General features: G+C 47.5%; 5 protein-coding genes and 1 non-coding gene across 23 annotated transcripts in view; all 6 read right to left on the reverse strand.

Moving 5' to 3' along the window:
• The window catches only part of LOC126943915 (metallothionein-1F), a 110,393-nt gene that overhangs the window by 46,799 nt on the left and 37,062 nt on the right, over positions 1-26,532 (reverse strand). The window lies entirely within an intron of this gene.
• The window catches only part of LOC126943908 (metallothionein-1E), a 339,166-nt gene that overhangs the window by 40,035 nt on the left and 272,599 nt on the right, over positions 1-26,532 (reverse strand). The gene's annotated exons all lie outside the window — the stretch shown is intronic.
• The window catches only part of LOC126943900 (metallothionein-2), an 894,508-nt gene that overhangs the window by 22,560 nt on the left and 845,416 nt on the right, over positions 1-26,532 (reverse strand). Inside the window, exon 1 of one of the 14 annotated variants that reach the window (XM_050773141.1) lies at positions 2,635-2,638. The exons of the other annotated variants lie outside the window; for them this stretch is intronic. The gene's annotated coding sequence lies outside the window, so the exon portion shown is untranslated. Of the gene's footprint in view, positions 1-2,634; positions 2,639-26,532 lie in introns of those variants that run through there. 14 annotated transcript variants of the gene reach the window in all.
• The window catches only part of MT3 (metallothionein 3), an 892,117-nt gene that overhangs the window by 1,424 nt on the left and 864,161 nt on the right, over positions 1-26,532 (reverse strand). For all 5 annotated transcript variants that reach the window (XM_050773157.1, XM_050773156.1, XM_050773154.1 and 2 more), the window contains exon 2: positions 52-145. In XM_050773157.1, the coding sequence (XP_050629114.1) occupies positions 52-82 (31 nt within the window). In that variant the 5' untranslated portion in view covers positions 83-145. The remainder of the gene's footprint in view (positions 1-51; positions 146-26,532) is intronic.
• On the reverse strand, positions 15,782-15,843 carry LOC126945120 (U7 small nuclear RNA). The gene has a single exon (XR_007722299.1). It is a non-coding gene; the product is annotated as a U7 small nuclear RNA (small nuclear RNA).
• MT4 (metallothionein 4) lies at positions 21,766-26,030 on the reverse strand. Its single transcript, XM_050773158.1, has 3 exons — positions 25,890-26,030; positions 23,195-23,260; positions 21,766-21,882 (listed from the first exon to the last, which is right to left on the reverse strand). Exons 1-3 carry the CDS (start codon positions 25,918-25,920, stop codon positions 21,791-21,793), a joined length of 189 nt encoding a protein of 62 aa, XP_050629115.1. The 5' UTR covers positions 25,921-26,030; the 3' UTR covers positions 21,766-21,790.

Below are 26,532 nucleotides of genomic sequence, written 5' to 3' on the forward strand. Positions count from 1 at the left end.
AGGTACAAGGGCGCACAGTGCCGCAGGATGGGAGCGGCGGCGGGGGCTCACCAGAAGGGCAGGGGCAGGTCTCAGGGTCCATGTCGAAGCGAGCAGCAGCTGGAGGCTGTGAATGGGCTTCTCCAAGCAACTGGACGCGCGGCTTGGCTAGTGGCAGCAGGTGGCGATGCTTTTATAGCCCCGGGCGGGGGCGCGCATGCCAAGCCCGCTGGGCGCCCGCCCCTGCGCACCGCGCCGGCTCTTTGCGTTTGTGCACTTGGGCTCCGGCGCACGCACTGCGGCATCTGTCCCCTGCCCCCGCCGTGTGTGTGCACGGCCAGGGCCCGTTCGCCCACGCCCGCGCGTGCGCCCCCACTCCCACCCCGCAGTCGCTTGCACGACCCACTCGCCGCCGCCACGCGCGCGCTGCCAGTCCGCTCCCCGCGTGGGTCCTGTAGGGGACGTGCCCGCCGCAGCAGCCGCCACTGCGTGGAAGCGCGCACGTACCATCTCCGAAAGTGGAGGAAAAGGCGCTTTGCGTATTTCCCAGCTCTTCCCTTCCTCTCTTCCCCTTCATTCGAGAATTCTCCCGGATGCCAGATCTGTTCAAATGGGTTGCTGGGCTGGGGGCAGAAAGAGGCTCCTCATGTTGAGCCCGACACTGACTCTTTCACCCTCCGAGTGCCACTGGCAAGGGGCGTGTTCCATTTCCCGGCTGTCCCGCCTGGCATCTTCAGGTCCTTGACTCCTAACCCTCCATCGTAAGTAAGAAAAAGTGAGGCCAGAGAAGCGGGAATGTGCGTAGGTCTCAGAATGAGCCTGAGGCCGAGCCAGGCCTAGAACTCAGAACTCAGGTACCTAGAGGGATTGTCAGTGGGGGGCATGTTAAAATCAGGGCAGCTCGGTGAGATTTTTCTATTTATAAAAAGGAGGCCGGACATGGTGGCTCACGCCTGTAATCCCAACACTCTGGGAGGCCGAGGTGGGCAGATCACCTGAGGCTGGGAGTTGGAGGCCAGCCTGACCAACATGGAGAAACCCCATCTCTACTAAAGGTACAAAATTAGCTGGGTGTGGTGGCAGGTGCCTGTAATCCCGGCTACTTGGGAGGCTGAGGCAGGAGAATCACTTGAACCTGGGAGGCAGAGGTTGCAGTGAGCCCAAATCACGCCATTGCACTCCAGCCTGGGCAACACAAGGGAAACTGCGTCTCAAAAAAAAAAAAAATTATTTGGGTGTGGTGGCATGCACCTGTAGTCCCAGCTACTTGGGAGGCTGAGGCAGGAGGATTACTTAAGCCCAGGAGGTTGGGGAGGCTGCAGTAAGCCTTTTTGCACCACCGCACTCCAATGTGGGTCAGAGCAAAATCCTGTCTCAAAAAGAAAAGAGAGCCTAGGTAAAATAAGATTGATAAATATTTATATGAATATAAGGGATTTCGGTGCAAAATGAAAGGAAAAGAAGTCTAAGCTGCCAAGGAGAATCATTTGTGACTGAGCAGGGTAGTGTGAGTGAGAATGAGACCCCGAGAAGGGGAGAGGAGAGAGGTCATTGAAGTTTGGGGGCAGCAAAGAAGGGACCAGAGCTGGGAGAGGACCTCTGTAAAAGGCATTTTAAAAAAAGTTATTGTGAAGTGTTTGACTGTCACCGTCTCTGCTGTCCCTCTGAGACTTTCTGAAAATCTTCCTTACTTGCCAGTGCTTTCACAGAAGGGGCTGTGTTTCGGGGTAGATGGAGTCGAGCATTAAGATGACTCCCAAGGCCAGCAGCTCACGCCTGTAATCCCCATGTGCTTTGGGAGGTCAAGGTGAGAATCACTTGAAGCCAGGAGTTTGAGACCAGCCTGGGCAACATAGTAAGACCCCATCTCTACAAAATAAATAAATAAAATAAAAATTTTAAAAATTAGCCAGGAGTAGTGGGGAGCACATGTACCCCTAGCTACTTGGGAGGCCGGGGTGGGACGATTGCTTGAGCCTAGGAGTTTGAGGCTGCAGTGAGCTCTGATCACACCACTGAACTGTAGCCTGGATGACAGAGCAAGACCCTGCACCTCCCCGCAAAAAAGATGGCCCCCAACTGAAGGCAGGGACAGAGGAGGTGTTTGACAAAGAACTACTCACACTGGAGTAACCCAGTAAAGAAATTCATCCTGAGATGAGAATTTTTAAAGCAAAGCCCGCACTGGGCAGGGCAAGAGGCGCTGCATGCTGTGCTACCACAGGAGAGGGGTACCCAAGCCAACCAAGGCTAACCAAGGTCCAAAATAGAGCCTTGTATGGAGAGTCGGAGGCTGTATTCCAGTGTAGGCTCTCACATGGACAGTGTAGGTTCTAGCCACTGGACAGTTGGAATATCAGATCTCAGAGTTCGCCAGCTCTAGCATCAGCCAGTCATCTGTTTCTTTGCTTTCATTTTGCCTAAGGGCACTGTGACCTCTAACTTCTTTGCTCTAGGCCCTGAACCTCAGGGTTTCTGTATCTAGGACCTTCACGCTTGGGATACATTCACCCGAAGCTGCCTACCCCGCAATCTCCCTCAGGCCTCGCAGATTTCTTTGGGACTGAGGTTTCAGAGCTGGCATAGCAACCTCCTTCCTGTCCCAAGGATGGCCAGGATATTGAGGGGTCTGAAAACCACAGCATCTTTCTGATACCCCCTACCCCTCATCCTGCATGTGGCCTTCAGTTCTCAGCCTCTGTGAGGAGCATGCCATGCAGGCCTATCATTCCAAGAGGTCCCTTTCTCCCCTACCTTTATCCTCTCTGACCCCTTGTTAATTCTTACGTCTCGAAGTGGCCGGGCATGGTGGTTCACACCTGTAATCCCAGCACTTTGGGAGGCAGAGGCAGGTGAATCATTTGAGGTCAGGGGTTTGAGACCATGCTGGCCAACATGGTAAAACCCCGTCTCTACTAAAAATTCAAAAAAATTAGCCGGGCATGGTGGTGGGTGCCTGTAATCCCAGCTACTAGGAGGCTGAGGCAGGAGAATCGCTTGAACCCAGGAGGCGGAGGTTGCAGTGAGCTAAGATAGCACCACTGCACTCCAGCCTGGGCGACTGAGCCAGACGCCATCTCAAAAAACAAACAAACAAACAAACAAAAACTCGAAGTTATCTTGTCTATGTTTCTGTAGCCTGTGATTCTCCTTCCCCAGATAACCGTGCAAGTCACTCCCTTCTTTCTTTACTTCTTCTTCTTTTTTTTTTTCTTCTGAGACGGAGTCTCACTCTGTTGCCCAGGCTGGAATGCAGTGGCCAATCTTGGCTCACTGCAAGCTCCACCTCCCGAGTTCACGCCATTCTCCTGCCTCAGCCTCCCAAGTAGCTGGGACTACAGGCACCCGCCACCACGCCAGGCTAATTTTTTGTATTTTTAGTAGAGATGGGGTTTCACCGTGTTAGCCAGGATGGTCTCGATCTCCTGACCTCATGATCTGCCTGACTCGGCCTTCCAAAGTGCTGGGATTACAGGCGTGAGCCACTGCGCCCAGCTTTCTTTCTTTACTTCTAAGTCTTTGCTCAAATCTGCTTTCTCTGTGAAGCCAGTCATGATCACGCTATGTAAAATTGCATGCTTCGACGCCCCAGGACTTCTCATCTCCTTTACCTTGCTCTATCTTCCCTTTTTCCATAGCATTTAACGTTCACAAGCAAACTAAATAATTTATTTATTTGTAATGATTATATGTTGTCTCTATTCTGCTAGAATTTAAGCAAGAAAGAGCAAGAATCATTGTTTTTGTTCACTGGTGTCTCTGGAGTGCCTATAACAGTGCCTGGTATGTGATAGACATTCAAGACACATTTACCTGATGAACGAACGAATGAATGAGCCTGAGGTCATGCTAGTTGAGTTTACAGTGTGACTCTGCCACTTAATAGTAATATGGCAGCCGGGCATGGTGGTGTGCACCTGTAGTCCCAGCTACTTGGAAGGCTGAGGTAGGAAGATCATTTGAGCCCAGGAGTTCAAGGCAAGCCAGGGCAACATGGCAAGACCCCTTCTTTCTCTACAGCAAACAAACAAACACCATAGCAGGTTACTAACTAGGTCAACTTAACATTTCTGTGCCTTGAGTTGCTCAACGGTAAAATGAAAATAATAGTAATAGTAATAATAGTTCCTGCTTAATAGATTTGTCAGGGACTTAAATGGGATGGCATTGGGAAAAGACTTACAGCAGGGTCCTCACCACATTGGTTCTCACCATTTACAAATGAAGAGGTCAGGTGAGGGCTCTGCAGGGAGCCTGGGTTCCTAAAGCTCCTGCTTGACACCCAGTCTCATGGTTGGCCTCAGCTCTGTGCTTCCAGAAACATAGTCACCTGTGGCCTGTAATTGGTACAGTACTGCAGATGCCAGCATGGGCCACCTGAGTCACAGACATCAGTCCTCAATCCAGACCTTGTACCCAATCCTAGAGCTTCTGGGAGAAGGGAGTTCACAGAAACTTTTACGTTTTCAATTTGACTGGGGCCAAGAGGCAAGACCAGTAGGCTGAGGGGTGGAGATCACTCAAGGTCACACTAAGGGATGGAAAATCCCCAGATGATCTCAGAAAAAAAGCAAGACCCCAGCAAAACCCACACCCTGCTGAAATTGGTCCAGTGCAGGATTAAGACTGTTGCATCGCTCTCAAAGAGTTTCCCAATTTACTATCCTGGGACTGAACAACTGGCTAGGATTTTAGGAGCCTGGGCATACAGTATACAAAAAGAGTTTGCAAATATGCAAATCTACAAATAAAGTCATTTCTTGGAGAAATCTGGATGTGTTAGTAGAATGAATGTTGAATGAACAATTTTGTGCACAGGGCAGCTGAAGCGAGAGAAAGGGCAGGGGTCTAGAAGTTCTGTGGTTTCTAGTTTCAGCTTGTCTAGTAAGTGGTGTGGTGAACGCAAGGAAGCCTCTCCTCAATTTGTGCCCCTCTTTTCACAGGGGTTGACAAGATGACTGCTAATGGCTACTATGGACAATGTCTTCCACTTGCTGGGAGTTTACCATGTACCTGGTACCATATAGAGCACTGTGGGGAGCTAATCTCATGTTATCTCACTGACTCCTTCACATATTATCTCATGGACTCCTTCCAGTTATCCTTATGGTAGGCATTGTTAACTCCGTTTTGTAGGGAAGGAAATCGAGGCTCAGAGAGATTCAGTGGCTTGTCGTGGAGGCAGACCCTGGACTTAAATCTAAGTGCATTACTCTTCAGCCTGCCCTGATGTCTTTAATTCAATCCACTATGAATTCTAGTTATTAGGCATGCTACCCACCAGGCCCCTGGATAGTTGATAATGCTTTGATACCCCAATCAAACTTTACAGAATTGCGGAATCTTCATCTGCAACAAAGAAAGTCATCCTGCCTCCTCTCTCTACCTACAAGGCAGGTCCTCAACCTCTGGAAATGCCCCATTCAGGCCCTACATGACCTGCACCAGTTCTGACTCAGCCCACAGCCTGGCGTGTGATAGTGTACATGGTTTCCCACACAAGAGGACATCAAAACACTGACTTTAGGCCAGGCGTGGTGGTTCACGCCTGTAATCCCAGCATTTGGGAGGCCAAAGCGGGTGGATCACTTGAGGTCAGGAGTTTGAGACCAGCCTGCCCAACATGGTGAAACCTCGCCTCTACTAAAAATACCAAAATTAGCCGGGCATGGTGGCAGGCATCTGTAATCGCAGTGACTCGGGAGGCTGAGGCAGAAGAATCACTTGAACCTGGGAGGCATTGCAGTGAGCTGAGATTGGATCACTGCACTCCAGCCTGGGTGACAGAGTGAGACTCCATCTCAAAAAAACAAAAACAAGAAAAACAGAACAAAACAAAATGAAACACTGACTTTAGACCTCTCCGTGAAGGTAGATTCTCCATTCCAAGCAGATCCTGGCCTGGACCAAGTTCCAGCCCACAACAACCTCCTCCCAGCACTTATCCGGAGGAGGCCAAATCTCTCAGCCTGGTGCAGTTACTGTGAGCCACAGGAACTAGCTTCTGGGGACCTACATTCTTTTAGGTCTTTTGTGATGTCGACTTCCCAATTGTCACTGGATCATTGATGCCCGGAGATCTTACCCTCAAGTTGGCAAAATGCCCCTCCTCCCCTGTCCTATCCTTTATGGAATCCTAATTAGGGAAAAGGAGTCAGACCGGTGGGACCAGAGAGAGCAAAGAGAGAAAGCAAATAAGCTCTAGGTCTACCTTGGCCCGTGCAGATCACGTACATAACTTGCAGACTTCCCACTTACCATTAAACGCCTCAATTTATCAAACACCCCCGCTGAGGAAAGAACATAAGTTAAGCTCCCTGCTGCTCCCTATCAGCCCAAGTTCCATTCTATAAAATCCTCAGAAAGCCTTTGTTTCCTTGCAGTCAGCTCCTCTTCTGCTGGTTTTGCCAGTTGCTCCCCAGCAATGTATTTTCATACTTTTAAAAAATAAATCTGGGCCGGGCGCGGTGGCTCAAGCCTGTAATCCCAGCACTTTGGGAGGCCGAGATGGGCGGATCACGAGGTCAGGAGATCGAGACCATCCTGGCTAACACGGTGAAACCCCGTCTCTACTAAGAAATACAAAAAATAGCCGGGCAAGGTGGCAGCGCCTGTAGTCCCAGCTACTCGGGAGGCTGAGGCCGGAGAATGGCGTGAACCCGGGAGGCGGAGCTTGCAGTGAGCTGAGATCCGGCCACTGCACTCCAGCCTGGGCGACAGAGCGAGACTCCGTCTCAAAAAAAAAAATAAAAAATAAAATAAATAAATCGGCCTTTCTTTATCTACAACTGTCTTGGTAAATTCCTTTACCCCTACACCCCTGGCCCAGATAGCTATCGCTCACCTGTGACATCCTTGCCCCACTTACACCAGGGTCTGAGTAGAAATCCTGAGATTCTTTCTGAAAACTCATCCCGTGAGTACCATCTGCTTATTTCAGCAGATGAGGAAACTCAGAGACAGCATAATTTTGTCCAAAGTCACACAGCAAAGTTATAATGAAGCCAGAACCTGAACCATGTCTCTTGACTCCAAGCCTGATTCCACTGGTCTAGCTTCCCAAAGTGAGATGAGTGTATGAAATAACCTTGAATCACATTAAAAAGTATTCTCTTTTCAGTTCTTAATGAATCTTCCTGGTTGCTCCAAGGAGACTCAGCTTGGAGCTAAGATGCCTTCAGTGCCTCCCCTTCTCTCTCTCAGTGCCCAGCTTTTCTTCTCTCTCTCAGCGCCCAGCTTTTCTTCTCTCTCTCAGCGCCCAGCTTTTCTTCTCTCTCTCAGCGCCAGCTTTTCTTCTCTCTCTCAGTGCCCAGCTTCTCCTTCTCTCTCTTTCTCTTTCCCTCCCTCCCTCCCTTCTTTTTCCTTGAGACAGGGTCTTGCTCTGCCACCCAGGCTGGAGTGCAGTGGTACAATCATGGCTCACTGCATCCTTGACTTCCCTGGCTCAAGTGATCCTCCCACCTCAGCCTCCTAAGTAGCTGGAACCACAGGTACACACCACCATGCCCGGCTAATTTGTGTGTATGTGGTTTTTGGGGTATTTTGTTATTTTTGTTTGGTTGTTCATTTTGGTAGAGTCAGGGCTTCACCATGTTGCCCAGGATGATCTGGAACTCCTGGGCTCAAGTGATCCTCCTGCCTCAACCTCTCATGCTGGGATTACAGGTGTGAGTCACCGTGCCCAACCCCAGCTCCCCTTTTTAACAGAGAAAGGGGTGAGGAATCAGGAAAGAACAGGGGAGCCCCACCATACCACAGTACCTAGCTAGACATTTAATAACTTGGCTTTTTTTTTTTTTTTTTTTTTTTTTGAGACGGAGTCTTGCTCTGTAGCCCGGGCTGGAGTACAGTGGCTGGATCTCAGCTCACTGCAAGCTCCGCCTCCCGGGTTTACACCATTCTCCTGCCTCAGCCTCTGGAGTAGCTGGGACTACAGGCGCCCGCCCACCTCGCCCGGCTAGTTTTTTTGTATTTTTAGTAGAGACGGGGTTTCACGGTGTTAGCCAGGATGGTCTCGATCTCCTGACCTCGTGATCCACCCGTCTCAGCCTCCCAAAGTGCTGGGATTACAGGCTTGAGCCACCGCGCCCGGCCAATAACTTGGCTTTATGTTCTCTGTATTTGTCTCCATGGTTACCTCCTGTTTATGGCAAATGATTCAGCATCTCTTCCACAGTAGTGATATGAGATTTCCTTTTAAAAGAAATTTCAGGCCGGGCTCATTGGCTCACACCTGTAATCCCAGAACTTTGGGAGGCCAAGGTGGGTGGATCACCTGAGGTCAGGAGTTTGAGACCAACCTGGCCAACATGGTGAAACCCCGTCTCTACTAAAAATACAAAAATTGGCTGGGTGTGGTGGCACATGCCTGTAATCCCAGCTACTCAGGAGGCTGAGGCAGGAGAGTCACTTGAACCTGGGAGGCAGAGGTTGCAGTGAGCTGAGACCTTTCCACTGTACTCCAGCCTGTCTCAAAACAACAAAACAAAAAAACTATGTATCCTTTTAGGCCCTGCTCAAATGCCACCTCCTCCAGGGAAGCCTTCACTCCTGCCTGCAGCCAGCTGTAAGCTCCCCTCCTTGGCACTTCTGTGGGGTCTTGTCGAGATATATTCTCCCTATAGGAGAGGAGACAAGATATTCTGACATCTCCAAGACAGACTCTGAGGTCCCTGAAGTTGGGGGCCAGGAGGGATGATTCCTTCCACTCCCACTGCCCACTCCTGTGCTTAGCAAATTTCCCTGTGTACCTGAAATGTCCTTTGAATGTTGAATGAATGAATGTGAGAATTGAGTGAGTCTGACTTTGGGCTAATTCTTTTTGTGGGACACCTTGAAGGTTGAGTCATGAAGAGTCAGGCTGAGTTAAATACGGAGGCATGAAGTTACCCTGTAGCCCCCATCATCCTGCTTGGCTTAAAAGAGTAACATGGTGGTGAATTTCATTTCAGACCACAAATATCTATTGAGCACAGCCTTAATCCAGACCTTGTGTTAGGAACGCCAGATACAAAGATGAGTAAGACAATGTCCTTCTTCACGAACCCACAGCCTGGGTGAGGAGGAAGCTGTTTAATAAAAGATCAACACATGGGTCAGGTGCGGTGTCTCACACACCTGACCCATGTGTTGATCTTTTATTAAGTGCTGTAATCCTAGTACTTGGGGAAGCCAAGGCGGGCAGATCATTTGAACTCAGGAGTTTGAGACCAGCCTGGGCAACATGGTGAAACCCCGTCTCTACAAAAAATACAAAAAATTAGCTGGGTGTGGTGGCACGTGCCTGTGGTCCCAGGCATTTGGGGGACTGAGGCGGGAGGATCGCTTGAGCCCAGGAGGTTGAGGCTGCAGTGAGCTGAGATCATGCCACTGCACTCCAGCTGAGTGACAAAGTGAGACCCTGTCTCAAAAAAAAAAAAAAAAAAAAAAAAGAAAGAAAGAAAGAAGGAAGGAAGGAAGGAGGAAGGAAAGAAGGGAGCAAAGGAGGGAGGGAAAAAAAGAAAGAGAAAGAAAGAAAGAAAGAAAGAAAGAAAGAAAGAAAGAAAGAAAGAAAGAAAGAAAAGAAAGAAAGAAAGGAAAGAAAGGAAAGGAAAGGAAAGGAAAGGAAAGGAAAGGAAAGGAAAGGAAAGGAAAGGAAAGGAAAGGAAAGGAAAGGAAAGGAAAGGAAAGGGGAAATAAAAGAAGAAAAGAGAAGGAAAGAATAAAAATGCTGCTAGGAGTCTGCATAGTAGATTGGTAGCACCCACGCCATTTTGCATAAACTAGTCTCCCCTCTCTCCCTTCCTAGTTATTAGCTTCCCAGGTGCAGGAACAGGCAGCATTGCCTTCTCCCAGGAATGACCTTGGGGCATCAAAGATCCCTCTCACTCCTTGTTGATCTCAGTGGTTCTCAGCTGCGGGTGGTTTTGCCCCCAGGGGTCATTTGGCAATGTCTAGAAACATTTTTGATAGTGGTGGGGTTGGGGGGCAGTGGCACTACTGGTTCTAGTGGGTAGAAGCCAGGGATACTGCCAAACATCCTAAAATGCACAGGATAACCCCCCAAAACCAAGGCTCATCTGGCCCCAAATGTCAATATTGGCAAATTTGAGATATCCTGCTCCACTTTATCAAGGCAGGTAACAAACCTGTCTTGATTTTTAGCAGCTCAAACATGTGAGGAAAAGAGCCGGGGAAATCAGAAAACCTGCTTCACAATCCCAGCCTTATTGCCAACTTGCACATTTGGCCTCTATCAAATGCAGAGTGTCATGGGGTGCCCCTGCCTTGTTGACAAAGGTGTTTGGGGGCTCAAATATGTCAGATCAAAGGAGGACACTTGGGGAAGTAATTTGCAAGGGAAGGTGGACAGTAAGGCAGGTACAGAGAAGGGGGAATCCTCCATTTAGCCTCTATCTCTTGTCATCAAATGGCCCAACTTTTCCAAGATGTTTTCAATTCCAAATATTCTTCCCTTTCCTTGTCTTCAAAATTAAATTTGATAATTCATGTCATCTGTGCCTCAGATTTTAAAAACACCTGAGCCTACACCTGGGTCTAGCTCTTCTCCCCAACTCCTCTTCCTTCTCTGTTGATTGTAGAAAATTCTGGAAAAATATGAAAAGTACATATATAACTTAAATATAAAATTAGAAGCCCACAGTACACGCTGATTTATAAATGACTTTCTTCCTTGCTTAACAGTAGATTGTGAACATCCATGACATGAATTTCACTTCTACAATTTTATTTTAATAGATTCATTCCATAATTGACTTACCCAGTACCCTACTTTGAGACATTTTGATTGTTTCCAAATCTTCACTATTATAATTCATGCCACGATAAACATCTTGGGAGCATTTGTATGTGTATATTCATGATTCTTTTTTTCCTTTCCATACAACATTTCTTAAAGTAAAATTTCTGGCTCAAAGGATACATGCTACTTTTTTTCCTTTTCAGAATGTATTTATTTATTTTAAAGCATGCTACTTCAGAAAATTTTGGGAAATTCTAAAACACAGAAAAAAGAAAAAGTAAAAATTATCTTTTACTGTGATCTGAACACAATCCCTGTTGACATTTTAGTATATTTCATTTCAGTATTTTGTATTCTACGTGGCTTCTTTTTGAAAAACCACTGCATAACTAATTTATGGCCTATTATCTGTTTAGGTTTTGCTATAACCACTTTCTGTGTTTTTGCTTTTTTTTTTTTTTTTGAGACAAGGTCTCACTCTGTCACTCAGATTGGAGTGCAGTGGCATGATCTCGGCTCACTGCAACCTCTGTCCCAGGGTTCAAGTGATTCTCCCACCTCAGCATCCCCAAGTAGCAGGCATGCACCACTGCTCCTGGCTACTTTTTTTTTTTTTTGTAATTTTTAGTAGAGACAGGGGTTTCACTGTGTTGGCCAGGTGGATCTCAAACTCCTGACCTTAACTGATCTGCCTGCCTCGGCCTCTGAAAGTGCTGGGATTACAGGCATGAGCCATAGCACCTGGTCTGTTTTGTATTTTTAATAGTCTTAGCTTACTTGAACATTTTCGTAGACTTGGACTTTAGGTTGTTTCCAGTTTTTCACAAATGTAAATAGTATTGCAATGAATCTTTTTGTGAGTAAGGTTGTCTTTCTTTTTTTTTCAGACAGGGTCTCACTTTGTCGCCTAGGCTGGAGTGCAGTGGTGCAAACATTCACTGCGGCCCTGACTTCCTAGGCTCAGGTGATCTACCTGCCTGATCCTTGCAAGTAGCTGGGATTTCAGGTGTGTGGCACCACACCCAGCTAATTTTTGTATTAAAAATGTTTTTAAAATAAATATTTTGACAGCTGAGATGGGGTCTTGTTATGTTGCGCAGGCTGATCTTGAACTCCTGGGCTCAAGCGATCCTCCCACCTCGGCCTCCCAAAGTGCTGGGATCGCAGGCATGAGCCACCATGCCTGGTCAATTTTTGTATTTTTTGTAGAGATGAGGCTTCACTCTGTTGCCCAGGCTGGTCTCAAACTCCCTGGGCTCAAACGATCCACCTGCCTTGGCCTCCCGAAGTGCTGGATTGCGGTGTGAGCCACCATGCCCAGCTTTCTTTTTCTTTCTTTTCTGAATTTATAGTGAACTCCTTAGAATAGGTTTCTAGAAGTAAAACGACGGGGTCAAGCAGGAAGACTGTTTTTATGGTTCTTTGATGTACTCATCATATATTGCCAAATTATTTTAAAAGCCCACGCCTTGTGAATCTGGGTGATTTGCACGTTGTTATGGCCTGTTGAGCCCTTGGAGAGCTTGTCCTGATTTGTCCTCCCAGCAGCCATGTCTGAAGGTCCCACGACTTTTCTAGGCTGTCTTGGTCCCCAACAGCAGCCAGAGTGAAGTGAGAACATCTGCCCTCAAAACAGATGATTCCTGCTGCCCCTGTCTCTAGGCCTGGAGCGCCCCCTACAGCCCACATGAGGACCTTGCCTTCCTGTCCTGTGATCTGGGCTCCTCCTGCCTTCTCACCACACCCTCCTCTGGCCTCCACCCCAGTCCAGGTATGGCCTGAGCAGGTGCAGAGTGGGTCACAGCCTCTCTGAGGTTGCCATTGTCCCTTAGGCAGTACAGGAACACAAGCCATGACGTGTCAGCCTCCTGACACAGCACTTTCCTGCTCTAGGCTGCTCTACCATGAGAGAGTTCTTATTTTTCTTGACCTAAAATCTGTTTCCTTGGTGTTTCCTCTCAATGCTCAAGTGTTATCCCTCAGGGCCACACATAGCCACTCTGCTCACTTATCCCTGCGACCTTTCTTCCCCTCCAGCTCACCTTCCCTCATGACCTTAAAGCTTCTCCACCAGCTGGTTCTGCTTGAGCTTGGGACGAGGTCTCTCACTTCCTTGAGTCTCAATTTTCCTCCCCTGTGGAATGGACAATAATCTCTATACTGCAGTTATCATAAAGATTCAAAATCATACCAATAAAAAGCCTGGCTCAGATTTTTGGCTCAAGATGGAAGGCTGAGCACATGGATGTTCCTCTCCTCCTCCTGAACACACACTGAAAGAAAGTAAAGAAGGATAAAGAGGGGAAAAGAAAAACCAATTAAAGAGCTGTGTTGGGGGAGGTGGCTGGGACAGTACATCAAGAGATCAGAGATTTTACCATTTCTGGAATACTGGAATGAGTTAAATCACATTTATGGGTAAATGAGAGTAAAGAAAGCCACAGTGCAAATCAAGAAGTGAGGAAGTCTGTAGGAGATTTTGGTGTGCTTTGTTTTGGTTTGGTGGGGTGAGGTGAGGCCGAGAGAGCAGAAGAGGAAGGAGGAGTAAAAACCAAGATGGCAGCTAATGGAAGGTCTGGCTGTAGAACTGACATGTGTTTGTCACACTGACGTCCCCATACCACTATTTTGGGCAGCCCCACCATTTTCCCCCAGGCTGAGACTGCAAGATTTTCTCTGAAGAAATTGAGTAACCAGCCTAGGAGGAGTCAGGGCTTCCAGAGGAGGGTCGACCCCATAGAAGATGGCCCTTCATGTTTTGACCCTAAGGGGTGGCCAAACTTGGCTACCATCTCCCCACCTGGGCATGCTAAAACCAAGCTTGCCAGTCAGCAAGCTCCACTCACCCACAGAGCCTTCTTTCAGCTCAAAGAAGCAGAAATAATTCAAGGAAAACTTAACCATATATTATCCCTAGGTCAGAGTATAAAATCTGGCTTATAATAGGAATTCAATAAATATTTGTTTAGACCTCCAAAAAAAAAAAGAGAAAACAATAAGAAATTAAAACCCTTTAACTCATCGGAGTGATTTAAGAAATGACTCCAGGCTGGGCGCGGTGGCTCAGGCTTGTAATCCCAGCACTTTGGGAGGCAGAGGCGGGCGGATCACCTGAGGTCGGGAGTTCGAGACTAACCTGACCAACATGGAGAAACCCCGTCTCTAAAAAAAAAAAAAAAAAAAAAAAAAAAATGCAAAATTTGCCCGGTGTGGTGGCACATGCCTGTAGTCCCAGCTGCTCAGGAGGCTGGGGCAGGAGAATCACTTGAATCTGGGAGGCAGAGGTTGCAGTGAGCCGAGATCGCGCCATTGCACTCCAGCCTGGGCAACAAGAGCAAAACTCTGTCTCAAAAAAAAAAAAAAGAAAGAAAAATAAAACCTCCACTCATAAAATAAAAACAGAATATTATCATGAAGAGACATTCAAAGAAGAAGAGGGTCTTATATATTTAAGTATGGTTGACAAAATTTTTAAACATCAGTGAAAGTACTACAAAAAGTACTTTCTAATGTCTCACTTAAAAGGGTGAAAGAGAGAGAAAGAGACCCATACACATTAAGACAGAAATAGATGCATACTAAAGGAAAATATTTTGAGACATAGAGGATTGATCCAGGAAAACCAGTAACCACTGATAGGAGTTTTAGAGGAGAAAATGGAATGGAGGGGTGAAAATTATTAAAGAAATAATTTTCCAAGACTTTAGGGGAAAAAAAAGTTATTCTTCAGAATGAAATGGCCTAGCAAACACAGAGCATGTTGAATGAAAAAAAGAAAATTCAAATTTGGACCCACACTACATATCCTAGAGTGCCAAGGATAAGTTAAACACCCAAAAGCTTCCAGTGAGAGATAAAAGGCAGGTAATGTTGGTGTTCACAACAGCAACACTGACTCTCAGAAGACAATAGAACAATGCCTTCAAAAGTGCTAAGAGAAAATGGTATTGAACTTAAACTGGGCACGGCGGCTCGTGCCTATAATCCCAGCACTTTAGGAGGTGGAGGCAGGTGGATCAACTGAGGTCAGGAATTCGAGACCAGCCTGGTCAACATGGTGAAACCCCGTCTCTACTAAAAATACAAAAATTAGCTGGGTGTGGTGGTGTGTGCCTGTAGTCCCAGCTACTCAGGAGGCTGAGGTACGAGAATCGCTTGAACCTGGGAGGCAGAGGTTGCAGTGAGCCGAGATCACACCACTGCACTCCAGCCTGGGCGACAGGGCGAGACTCCGTATCAAAACAAAACAGAACTTAACTTTGATATCCAATCAAACTGTCAGTTAGGCATGAGAGAAAAATAAAGATACTTTCTGACATTTGGGACGCTGAAGTTTCTCCCAATTCATCCTTTTGGTAAAAAATTGCTTGAGGATGTACTCTAGCAAAATGAAAAGGAATCCAAGATAGAGAATGACAGAAAAATCCAAGAAGCAATGGTTCTAAACTAGGAGAGCAATGAAAATATATCCCAGAATGACAGTTGTATAGCAGATCTGGAAACAAGTCAGTGAATATTAGATCACTCAACAAATGGCTGATTAAAAATGGAATGATCTTGGCCGGGTGCGGTGGCTCACGCCTGTAATCCCAGCACTCTGGGAGGCCAAGGCGGGCGAATCACTAGGTCAGGAGATCGAGACTCATCCTGGCTAACACGGTGAAATCCGTCTCTACTAAAAATACAAAAAAATTAGCCGGGCGTGGTGGCGGGCGCCTGCAGTCCCAGCTACTCGGAAGGCTGAGGCAGGAGAATGTCGTGAACCCAGGAGGCGGAGCTTGCAGTGAGCCGAAACAGCGCCACTGCACTCCAGCCTGGGCGAGAGAGCGAGATTCTGTCTCCAAAAAAAAAAAAAGGAATGATCTTAATGATAGAGTAAAAAAGACATATCTGCCCATGTGCCTATACTACAAGGGGGAAAAAAGACAGTTGAAATGTCAGGAAAAACAAAAAAGTCCTGTAAGGAAATAATAGTCCAAATTGTAAGCAAACTAAAATGTGACCTGATTCTGAGCAAGTCTCAGAAGGGAATATTCTTCTTTCTTTTATTTCTATTTTTGTATGGGTTTTCTGGTGAGAAGTGGAAAATCTGCTAGACAAATTCTAAAAGAGCTTAACTTCTTTCTCTAAGTGGCCCACGTTTATTGATACGGAATTACGTATTCTTCTTTGTGGATCCATTTATCCTTGACTCTCCAGTAAACAGTACTCACATAATCATAATATTGTAAAAATGATTGATTTATTTGTTTATTATTATTTTTTAGAGACAGACTCTTGCTCTGTCAGGCTGGAGTGCAGTGGCATGATCATAGCTCACTGCAGCCTCAAACTCCTGGGCTCAAGTGATCCTCTTGCCTTAGCCTCCCAAAGTGCTGAGATTACAGGTGTGAGCCACCACATCTGGCTTTAAAATTTTATTTGACATTTTATTTCAAATTTTATTTTATTCCAAATTTCATAACAACTTAACAGACAGAGCATGGAAGACTTATTCATGGTTATACAATACATCAGATTGCTTTTAGCTGAACAGTGGCTGAAACCCTAAATAGGGGTTTATTTTTCTACTGTTATGAGGCAGCCAGAAGTGGTCATCCCAGAGACGCATGTGCTTAAGAATTCTTAAGCCGCCAAGATCATCTACATTTCTCCATCCAGCTTCAATGTCCTGTATTATTTAATTTCTTTCTTTCTTTCTCTTTCTTTTCTTTTTTTTTTCTTTCTTTCTTTCTTTCTTTCTTTCTTTCTTTCTTTCTTTCTTTCTTTTTTCTTTTTCTTTCTTTCTTTCTTTTTCTCTCTCTCTCTTTCTTTTCTTCCTTTCTTCCTTTCTTCTTTCTTCCTTTTTTTTTTGAGACAGAGCTTCACTCTCGTCGCCCTGACTGGAGTGCAATGGTGAGATCTCAGCTCACTGCAACCTCTGCCTTCCAGGTTCAAGCAATTCTCCTGCCTCAGCCTCCTGAGTAGCTGGGATTACAGGCACATGTCACCATGCCCAGCTAAGCTTTGTATTTTTGTAGAGACGGGGTTTCACCATGTTGGCCAGGCTGGTCTTGAGCTCCTGATCTCAAGTGACGAGCCAACCTTGGCCTCCCAAAGTGCTGGGATTACAGGCATGCACCACTATGCCCAGCTAATTTTTTTTTTTTTTTTTTTTTTTTTTTTTTTTTTTTGAGACGGAGTCTCGCTCTGCCGCCCAGGCTGGAGTGCAGTGGCCGGATCTCAGCTCACTGCAAGCTCCGCCTCCCGGGTTCATGCCATTCTCCTGCCTCAGCCTCCCGAGTAGCTGGGACTACAGGCACCCGCCACTGCGCCCGGCTAGTTTTTTGTATTTTTTTTTAGTAGAGACGGGGTTTCACCGTGTTAGCCAGGATGGTCTCGATCTCCTGACCTCGTGATCCGCCCGCCTTGGCCTCCCAAAGTGCTGGGATTACAGGCTTGAGCCACCGCGCCCGGCCTGCTAATTTTTATATTATTAGTAGAGATGGGGTTTCACCATGTTGGCCAGGCTGGTCTTGAACTCCTGACCTCAGGTGATCTGCCCACCTTGGCCTCCCAAACTGCTGGGATTACAGGCTTGAGCTACCATGTCCGGCCTATTTAATTTCTTAAGGATTTAATGAAATTTTATTAAATATTTTTATTAAAATAAAATGATTCATTGTTATAGAACTTGATGTTCATCCAGTTGAAATATTTAAAAATTCTGTCTACATATAGAAAGGTATATCTTACATATTTATGTATGTCTTAGTCAATTCAGGCTGCTATAGCAGAATGCTATAGACTAGGTGGCTTAAGCAACAGAAATTTATTTCTCATAGTTCTGGAGGTTGGGAAATCCAAGATCGAGGCGCAGACATATCTGGTGTCTGGTGAGAGTCCACTCTCTTGTTTACACGTGGCCTTTTTCTGGTTGTATCCTCACATACAGTGAGAAGAGAGACAGAGAGATCATTTCGTGCCTCTTTTTTTTTTTTTTTTTTTTTTTTTTTTTTGAGACAAGGTCTCACTCTGTTGCCCAGCCTGGAGTGCAGTGGCAAAAACACAGCTCACTGCAACCTCCTCCTCTGCCTCCTGGGCTTAAGCAATCCTTCCACCCCAGCCTCCTGAGTAGCTGAGACTACAGGTGTGTGCCACTATGCCTGGCTAATTTTTGTATTTTTTTTTAGAGATGGGGTTTTCCCATGTTGCCCAGGCTGGTCCCGAACTCCTGGGCTCAAGCAATCTGCCTGCCTTGGCCTCCCAAAGTGCTGAGATTATAGGCATGAGCCACTGGGCCCAGCTCATCTCTTCTTATAAGGTCACTGATTCTATTCATGAGGACTCGACTCTACAACCTAATCACCTCCTAAAAGCCCCTCCTCCAAATACCATCACACTGGGGATTTAGGCTTCAACATACGAATTTTGGGGGCACACAGACATTCAGTCCATAGTATGTATATCTGTATATTTATCTATAGCTATAGCTCTATCTACACCAATTTAAGAGTAATATGAATTTATGTGAATAATATGAATTGCTTAATATTACAAAACATTCCTCAGTTGCCTTGTGCAGCTTCTGCAATTAGCATAAAATCATAAATATTCTGGAAACACAAATTGGAAAACAAAAAAAGCGAGGAAATGGACAAGTCACTCTCATGGGAAATGATGTGTGACATGAGAGTCGGTTGCATTCATGCTTTTTGAGGAGGATTTGATGAGTTTATTAATTTGTCTTTTTTCTAATTTCTACACTTAAATCCTCCCTGTACTTTGAAGACAGTGTCTATCTCTGACATCAGCATTGGGACAATCTATAAAACCATCCTGGTATTCAAATATAGTCATTCTTTGTTTTGAGGACATAGGGCAAGAGATGGAGAAGTGTTTCCCAGGGCCTGAACAGTGTTAGTCACTAGAGAAGATGTTTAGGATTACTTGACCACACTGTAATGGCAAATACAAGATCCTGAGTGACAGGGTCCCCAAGTATTCTTTAATAGGGGCTTCCCCAACCCCAGGGCTGCAGTACTGGTCGGTGACCTGTTGGGAACCAGGCCGTGGGGCAAGTGAATGTGACCACCTGAGCTCTGCCTCCTGTCAGATCAGAGGTGGCGTTGGAATTCCATTGGAATGAGAACCTTATTGTGAACTATACATGGGAGGAATCTAGGTTGTGTGCTCCTTATCAGAATGTAACTACAGTTTCATCCCCAAATCATCTCGCCCTGCCCCACTGTCCGTGGAAAAGTTGTCTTCCACCGAAACTTGTCCCTGGTGCCAAAAAGGTCGGGGGCCGCTGCTTTAACACACGTGTGTGCTTGTGGTGTATGTGCTGTCTAAAGTACAAGGCCCCAGGCAAAGAGTCTTCGTGCCTGGATCTGGGGCAGCATTGCCTGCAGCCTCCTTTCTGCCTCATCCATATCACATAGACAAGAGCATGGCCTCTGGGTCAGGCAGACCTGAGCTCAGTTCCCAGTTCTGCCCCTTGGAAGTCTTGTGACTTTCAGCCATTGACGTTCCTGGAGCCTCAGCATCTTCCTCTGCAAAGTGGGGGATCTAAGAGGATCCTATTATCTAACAGGATTCTCTTCCAGTGTTGTTAGTGCAGGCCTGCCCCTAACACTTGCAGAGCCTAGGGCAAAATCAAGAATGGAGGCCTACGTGCAGTTCACCCCTTGCTCTTTCCACCCTGACTTCTCCACTCTATGTAAACATAAAAACTCATGTGTCCAATCTGTGTTCACACATCCTCCCATCTCTGAATACCTCTGCCCTTGGCCATCCTTCTGGCCCAGGAGTGTACAGACTGATGGCATGGTGCACCTTCAGGAAGCATAGACAGGTGGGAGAGGGGGACTACGCAGACCCTAGAACTAGCCTTTGGGGTCCCAGGTACTCAAAGTATTGTCTAGACAGTGCTAGATGGGGGACTTATGGGAGGAATGAGCATGAGTTCTAGTTGGACTGATCTCCTGGGACCCTCGGACTCCTCTCCTGTGGGGAAGAGGAAGACCAGGTCCTCTAAAGTAGAGGGCCCAGTGCAGAGCCCTGGTTGTCTGGCTCTGAAGTGGTCCTGATAGTGCAAAGTCCATGAAATGATGTTTATAAACTGCTTAGGACAATGCTTGGCACTTATTAGGTGTTGAACACATATTAAATGCTCAATAAATATTAGTTGTTGATATTATTATTATTAATATGAGAATCTGAAGGCTGAATCTCCCTTTCAAGGATGTGATGGGAGTAAGTGAGATCCTGCAGAAGTACCTACTCTAAAGGCATTTGGATGAGATGAGTTGGCATCTCAGTGGGTATTGAGGCTGAGGTTGCAGGGTGAGTGGCCAACCTGCTTGCTGGAGGCACAAGGGACTGTTCTTTCCCCTGGAAGGTATAATCCCTTGCATTGTGTCCTTCTCAAGGTGCTTAAGAGCTCTGCGATGACAGAGAATGACTTGGCAGGGGCCTTTTCAGAGATCAAGCAACAGAAGTCTAGGATAGGCTGTAGTTCTGCTAAAATCCCTGTTAATGGAGCACCTGCTCTGTGCACAGATTCTATGCTACAGTTTCTGTCTACAAATCTGTGAAGGAGATGCATTTCACAGATGAGGAAACTGAGCCTCAACAGGGTAAATGACTTGGTCAAGGTCATGTCGCCAGGGAGGGGTAGAGTGTCTGACTCCCAGGGCCAAGCTGTTTCCATTGCACTATGATTCTGCATCTAAGGCACAACTCATGGACAGAGGGTGAAAACCTTCCTAGGGAGGCCCCGGCTAAGTTCCAAACAGGGATAATGATAGTGTGGATTATGAAAGTGATCAGTTCTAGGAAGCACGCAGTAAATCCTGCCAGCTGAGCCCAGCCCACCCTGGGGCTGCTCTGTGACCTTGGCAAAGGCTCTATGCTCACCCACTCCTGCATCTGACGATTGCTTGACAGAGGCTGGTGGAGGAGGAGGCCGCTCTAGTCTCTGATGGGCCCTAGTTCAGGCCCTTGATGACATGAATGAAAATCATCTCAGAGCTTGGGTTTGTCTTCAGCTCTGTTGAGGATGGTGGTGTGGGTGAGAGTTGAGGATCACCCCCAGTCTCCAATGCCAGCCTCCAGGGACTTCAGCTTTCTCAGCTGTTTAGCCAAAAAGTCGTCTCCTAGGAGTTCTGCTTAGGATGTTGTTGCTGCACCTCCACCAGCGTCTTCTTCCTGGTTCATGCCTTCCAGGTCATCCAGTCCTAAAGACTGGTCCAAATAACCAAACCAGGGCAGCTAATGCCCTCAATGTCTTGACCTTGGAGATTTCCTTTAGATACACACAGCCTTCATTCATGAGTGATTCAGTGCTCAAACCCATTAAACAGCTATGTTTGCACAATGAGTCATTCTGGGCTATGGCAGGAGAGCCTGGCCAAGATTAGGTTACCCACAAAGCAGACCCTATCAAGTAGTTTCTTTGGGTGGAGATCCCAGAAAGCAATGGTGGGGAACTGGGGAGGTGAGGCAAGGAAGGAGGCCACTGTAGATTACATTAATGAGCAGGTTACTTCTGTGAGCTTTTGAAGCTCAGTGCTTCTAGAGACTTCTGGGAGACAGCATAGAATGAGTCTCAGAGTTGTTCCTTTTGAGGGGTAAAGATGCTGGGATATTTACCCACCGCCCTACACTTGTCATTAGCGAAGGGCTATTCCCAGGGACTTTAGCTCCTCAATACTCCTGGCCTGTCCTGTGCATGGGTCAAGCAAGCTTGTGCAGGAGGAGAAAGTCCCCAGGCAGAGTCGCAGGAGCTTGCAGTAGGCAACCATCTGTCACAGGTACAGGTGGGTGGCGGTTACAGGATCTGCAACAGAAGCAGCCCTTTTGGTCCTGCTGGGTTAGGGTAAAACAATGCTCTGAGCCACCAGACAACCAAGAGAGTGAAAACTTTATTGCCCCAAGTACTTTACATGAATGTGACCAACACCACATTTGGGCAAATATATAAAAAGCACAACCTATTGTACAATTATTCCACCTTCTCGATTCATGCACTGTACAGACACTTCCTAGGTTTCTCTCCTGGGAAGAGGTGGGCACGATGGATGGGTTTCATGGGCAGCAGCTGCACTTGTCTGAGCCTCCTTTGCAGATGCAGCCCCTGGCACACTTGGCACAGCCTGGCGGGCAGCAGGGACAGCAGCCTGAAAGAGTCAGGAGATGCGCAGATCTGCTATGGGTCAACACTCCCATCTCACCACTGCCCCTCCCACCACTTAGAGGAAGTAGGAAAAGAGGGGTGTGTGCATGAGGTTTCAATCCACATTAGCAAAAATCCTGGGACAGAAAGTTGAGGGATGTTAGAACTGGAAGGGATCCCAGGGGCCATCTAGAGTCCATCAGAAGCCCACAGAAAGGAGGTTTGCCAAGGTCATGAGACAGTGGCAAAGGCAACACTAGAACCTAGGGCTCATGACGCCAGGCCAGTGCTCTATCCCTGTTACCACTCGGCAGAACAGAACCTCCCCTCAGTCTTTTTTTTTTTTTTTTTTTTTTTTTTTTTGAGATGGAGTCTCGCTGTGTCTCCCAGGCTGGAGTGCAGTGGCGTGATCTCGGCTCACTGCAAGCTCCGCCTCCCGGGTTCACGCCATTCTCCCGCCTCAGCCTCCCAAGTAGCTGAGACTACAGGCGCCCGCCACCACGCCCGGCTAGTTTTTTGTATTTTTAGTAGAGACGGGGTTTCACCATGTTAGCCAGGATAGTCTCGATCTCCTGACCTCGTGATCCACCCGCCTCGGCCTCCCAAAGTGCTGGGATTACAGGCTTGAGCCACTGCGCCCGGCCATCCCCTCAGTCTTTTTCCTGCTCCAAACGCTATGGATGGCCTCATCCCTGGGTAGGCTGCAGCCATGGAGAGCTCTGCCATAGGTCTCTACACGGTTCTCGTTTCAGATATCTCCCAAATGGGTAAAAGGCATCTAGACTCCCTCCCCGCAAGCCCCAATCCACCGTGGCTGGAAGATTGAGAATGGGGATTGGACCTTTCTTTCTTTTCTTTTTCCTTCCTTCCTTCCTTCCTTCCTTCCTTCCTTCCTTCCTTCCTTCCTTCCTTCCTTCCTTCCTTCCTTCCTTCCTTCTTTCCCTCCCTCCCTCCCTCCCTCCCTTCCTTCCTTTCTTTTTTGACTGATTTTCACTCTTGTCACCAAGGCTGGAGTGCAATGGCGTGATCTCCACTCACTGCAATCTTTGCCTCCTGGGTTCAAGCAATTCTCCTGCCTCAGCCTCCCAAGTAGCTGGAATTACAGACACCCACCACCATGCTCAGCTAATTACTGTATTTTTAGTAGAGATTGGGTTTCACCATGTTGGCCAGGCTGGTCTCAAACTCCTGACTTCAGGTGATGCACCCACCTCGGCCTCCCAAAGTGCTGGGATTACAGACGTGAGCCACCATGCCTGGCCTGGATGAGACTTTTCTAACTCCCAGCCCATGGTGCCCCCAGTCACCATACTCACTCTTCCGACATGTTTTACAGTTGCAGGTTGTGCATTTGCAGTTGTCTCCACACATGCAGATTCCTCCTGGAAGAGAGGACAGCCACCACGAACGTGAGGATGGAGATGGAGTGGGAAACAAGGCATGATGCCGATTGTCACAGTGGCAAGGCTTCTGGGCTGTCCTTAGGGACTGGCTGGACGAGAGGGTGACAAGGCTGCTGAGCATCACCCCAGTGTCAAGAACCATGCAATAGTCCACAGTCATAGGCCATGGATGGGAACTGACATGGCTGCATCAATCATGCCTGGGATAATTGTAAAAATGCAGATTCCTGGGACCAACCCTTGAGATGTTCTGATTCATAAGTCTTGGTGGGGAAATGGAGTCCATATTTTTGAAAAGCAACTCAAATAATTCTTAAGTATAATGAGAACCAACAGACGAAGCCAATGTTTCCAAGCCCAAGGTTCCTCTGAGAACTATCAAAGCCTTTCACCCTCTCTTGGCTAGGCATACTGGCTCACGTCTGCAATCTCAGCACTTTGGGAGGCCAAGGGAGGTGAATCACATGAGGCCAGGAGTTTTAGACCAGCTTGGCCAACATGGAGAAACCCCATCTCTAAAAGGAAAAAAAAAAAATTAGCCATGTGTGGTGGCACACACCTGTAATCTCAGCTACTAGGGAGGCTGAGACACGAGAATCTCTTGAACTTGGGAGATGGAGGTTGCAGTGAGCCGAAATCGTGCCACTGCACTCCAACCTGGGTGATGGAGTGAGACTCTGTCTTAAAACAAACAAACAAACAAACAAACAAACAAAAAACCCTTTTACACCCTCGTCACCTTCACAAGTCAAGATGAAAACCATGAATGGTTTAAGAAAGGTGAAGGAACATCAGTGAACTCAAAACAAGAGCCACAGAGCCACACTTTGTTTTGTTTTTTCCTTTCCTTTCCCTTTCCCTCCCCTCTCCTCGCTTCCTCTTCCCTTTCTTTTTCTTTCTTTTCATCGTTCCTTCCTTCCTCCCTCCCTCTTTCCTTCCTCTCTTTCTTCCTCCCTCCCTTTCTTTTTTCTTTCTCTCTTTCTCTCGCTCTCTCTCTCCCCCTTTCTCTTTCCTTCTTTCTTTCCTTTTTCCTTCTTTCTTTCTTCCTTTCTTTTGACAGGGTCTTGCTCTGTCACCTAGGCTGGAGTGCCATGGTGGGAACACAGCTCACTGCAGCCTCAAGCTCCTGGGCTCAAGTGATCTCCCTGCCTCAGCTTCCTGAGTAGCTGGAACCACAGGCACACATCACCACACCTGGCTAATTTTTTAAATTTTTGTAGAAACAGGGTCTTAGTATATTGCCCAGGCTGGTCTCAAATTCCTTGGGTATAAGCGATCATCCTGCCTTGGCCTCCCAAAGTGCCAGGATTACAGATGTGAGCCACCACCTTGGTTTTATACCATAATGACTATCTACACTTAAAAAAAAATTATCCCATCTTTCATTTTCAGTTTCAAAATGCTGGAAGCTTCTGCCTCTTTTGCAAGTTTTTGGTACAGAGATGTCCAGTTAAAAGACAAAGGAGTCTTGTAAGACTTTATTTCCTTCCCTCCTTCCTTCCTTCCTTCCCTCCTTCCTTCCTTCCTTCCTTCTTTCCTTCCTTTCTTTCTTTCTCTCTTTCTCTCTTTCTCTCTCTCTCTCTCCCTCCCTCCCTCCCTCCCTCCCTCCCTCCCCCTCCCTCCCTCCCTCCCTCCCTCCTTTCTTCCTCTCTCCCTCCCTCCCTCCCTCCCTCCCTCCCTCCTTCCTTCCTTCCTTCCTTCCTTCCTTCCTTGGGTCTTGCTCTATTACCCAGGCTGGAGAGCAGTGGTGCAATCCTAGTTCCCTGCAGCCTCGAATTCTTGGGCTCAAGCGATCCTTCCATCTGCGCCTCCTGAGTAGCTGGGACTAAGGTGCACACTACTACACCCAGGTAAGTTTAAAAAAGAATTTGTAGACATGGAGTCTCACTATGTTGCCCAGGCTGGTATTGAACTCCTGGTCTCAAGTGATTCTCTTGCCTCAGCCTCAAATTGCTGGGACTACAGTCGTGAGCCACAGCACCCAGACTTGTGAGACTTCTTTATACTATTTCCATGATTGTAAAAGCCCAGGATGGCTTTGAACCCCGATTTCTCTCCTTCTGACCAACATGCTCCTGTGGAATTAAGCAGCTTCAGTGACTCAAGAGTCCACATAAGTTAGGGGAGTCCACAACTCCCCTGACATCTGCAGGTGCTTAATGGTTTTAGCACTTTCATAGCAGCTCTGGGATGTGGTTGGCTGGGAATAAGGAATCTCAGTCTACAGATGAGGAAAGTGAGGACCAGAAAGAATAAGCACCAGGGAGGGGATGGCAGTGATGGACCCAAACCAGGTTGCCAGGTTCTGGACCAGCGTTCTCCTCACTCTGGTGGGTGCCCTTAGGGGCCAATGCTAGAAGGACCAAAGTTTGCAGGTCCCCTGTCAGCCATTCCCTGAGCCAGGATATCAATTCTAGAAAATCAGGCTGGGAGCCAACAGAGAGTAGGAGCTGCCTCACAGGTGGCCAGTCCACCTGTCAGCTCCCAGGACGAACCCCATTGGTGGCTCCTAATTAGAGGGAAGATAAGTTTTCATCGGGGACCTGCAGACTCCCTGTAGGAAGCTGGTCCAAGGTTCCCAGACCCCAGGGAGGGCTTCCTTACTCACCAGACATGCAGACACATTCCCTGGGGTCCATGGTCCAGGTGTCCGAAAGGTTCCAGTGCTGTCACGGCTGGGGAAGGGAGGCTGAGTGATCAGCAGCCAGAGGCTCCCCATTTATAGCCATGTGGGTGTAGTCTGCAGCTCACCCCACCTCTCCCTGGGGCCAGACGCCCTGCACACGGCCCAGCCAGGCACCTTGGGCTGGGAGTTGGGAAGAGTAGGCGGAGGAGGGCAGAGGACAGACCGAGCAGTACAGTCATTTGGGTGGCTTTTCACTAGGGGTGCAGGTGGCTGCACCCACCTCACCCACCCACCTGGCAAGGTTTCAGGGAACCAGGCTGAGGCTCAAATGCACACATGCAGCTCAGATCAGCAGCTACGTCCACCCTGTCTCCAAGTCCTATAAGTCCTATGCATTCTGTTATCTGCCATTTCTGTTTCCTCCTTCATAGGGGCTCCTCCTGCCTCAGCTTGGGGCCTCATCCTATCTTCCCTGGTTGACTGTAAAACCCCTTACTATGGGCAGGTGGGGGCCTCTATCCTTGGCCCTGAGCTTTAGAAGATCCCACCAAGAACCTCTACTGGCCACACCCTCCTCATGAGTGAAAGGGTGGAAAATCAGGGAGTTGTGCCCACCCAGAGCATG

Source organism: Macaca thibetana, chromosome 20, assembly GCF_024542745.1.
Source record: "Macaca thibetana thibetana isolate TM-01 chromosome 20, ASM2454274v1, whole genome shotgun sequence".
NCBI classification, from domain to species: domain Eukaryota; kingdom Metazoa; phylum Chordata; class Mammalia; order Primates; family Cercopithecidae; genus Macaca; species Macaca thibetana.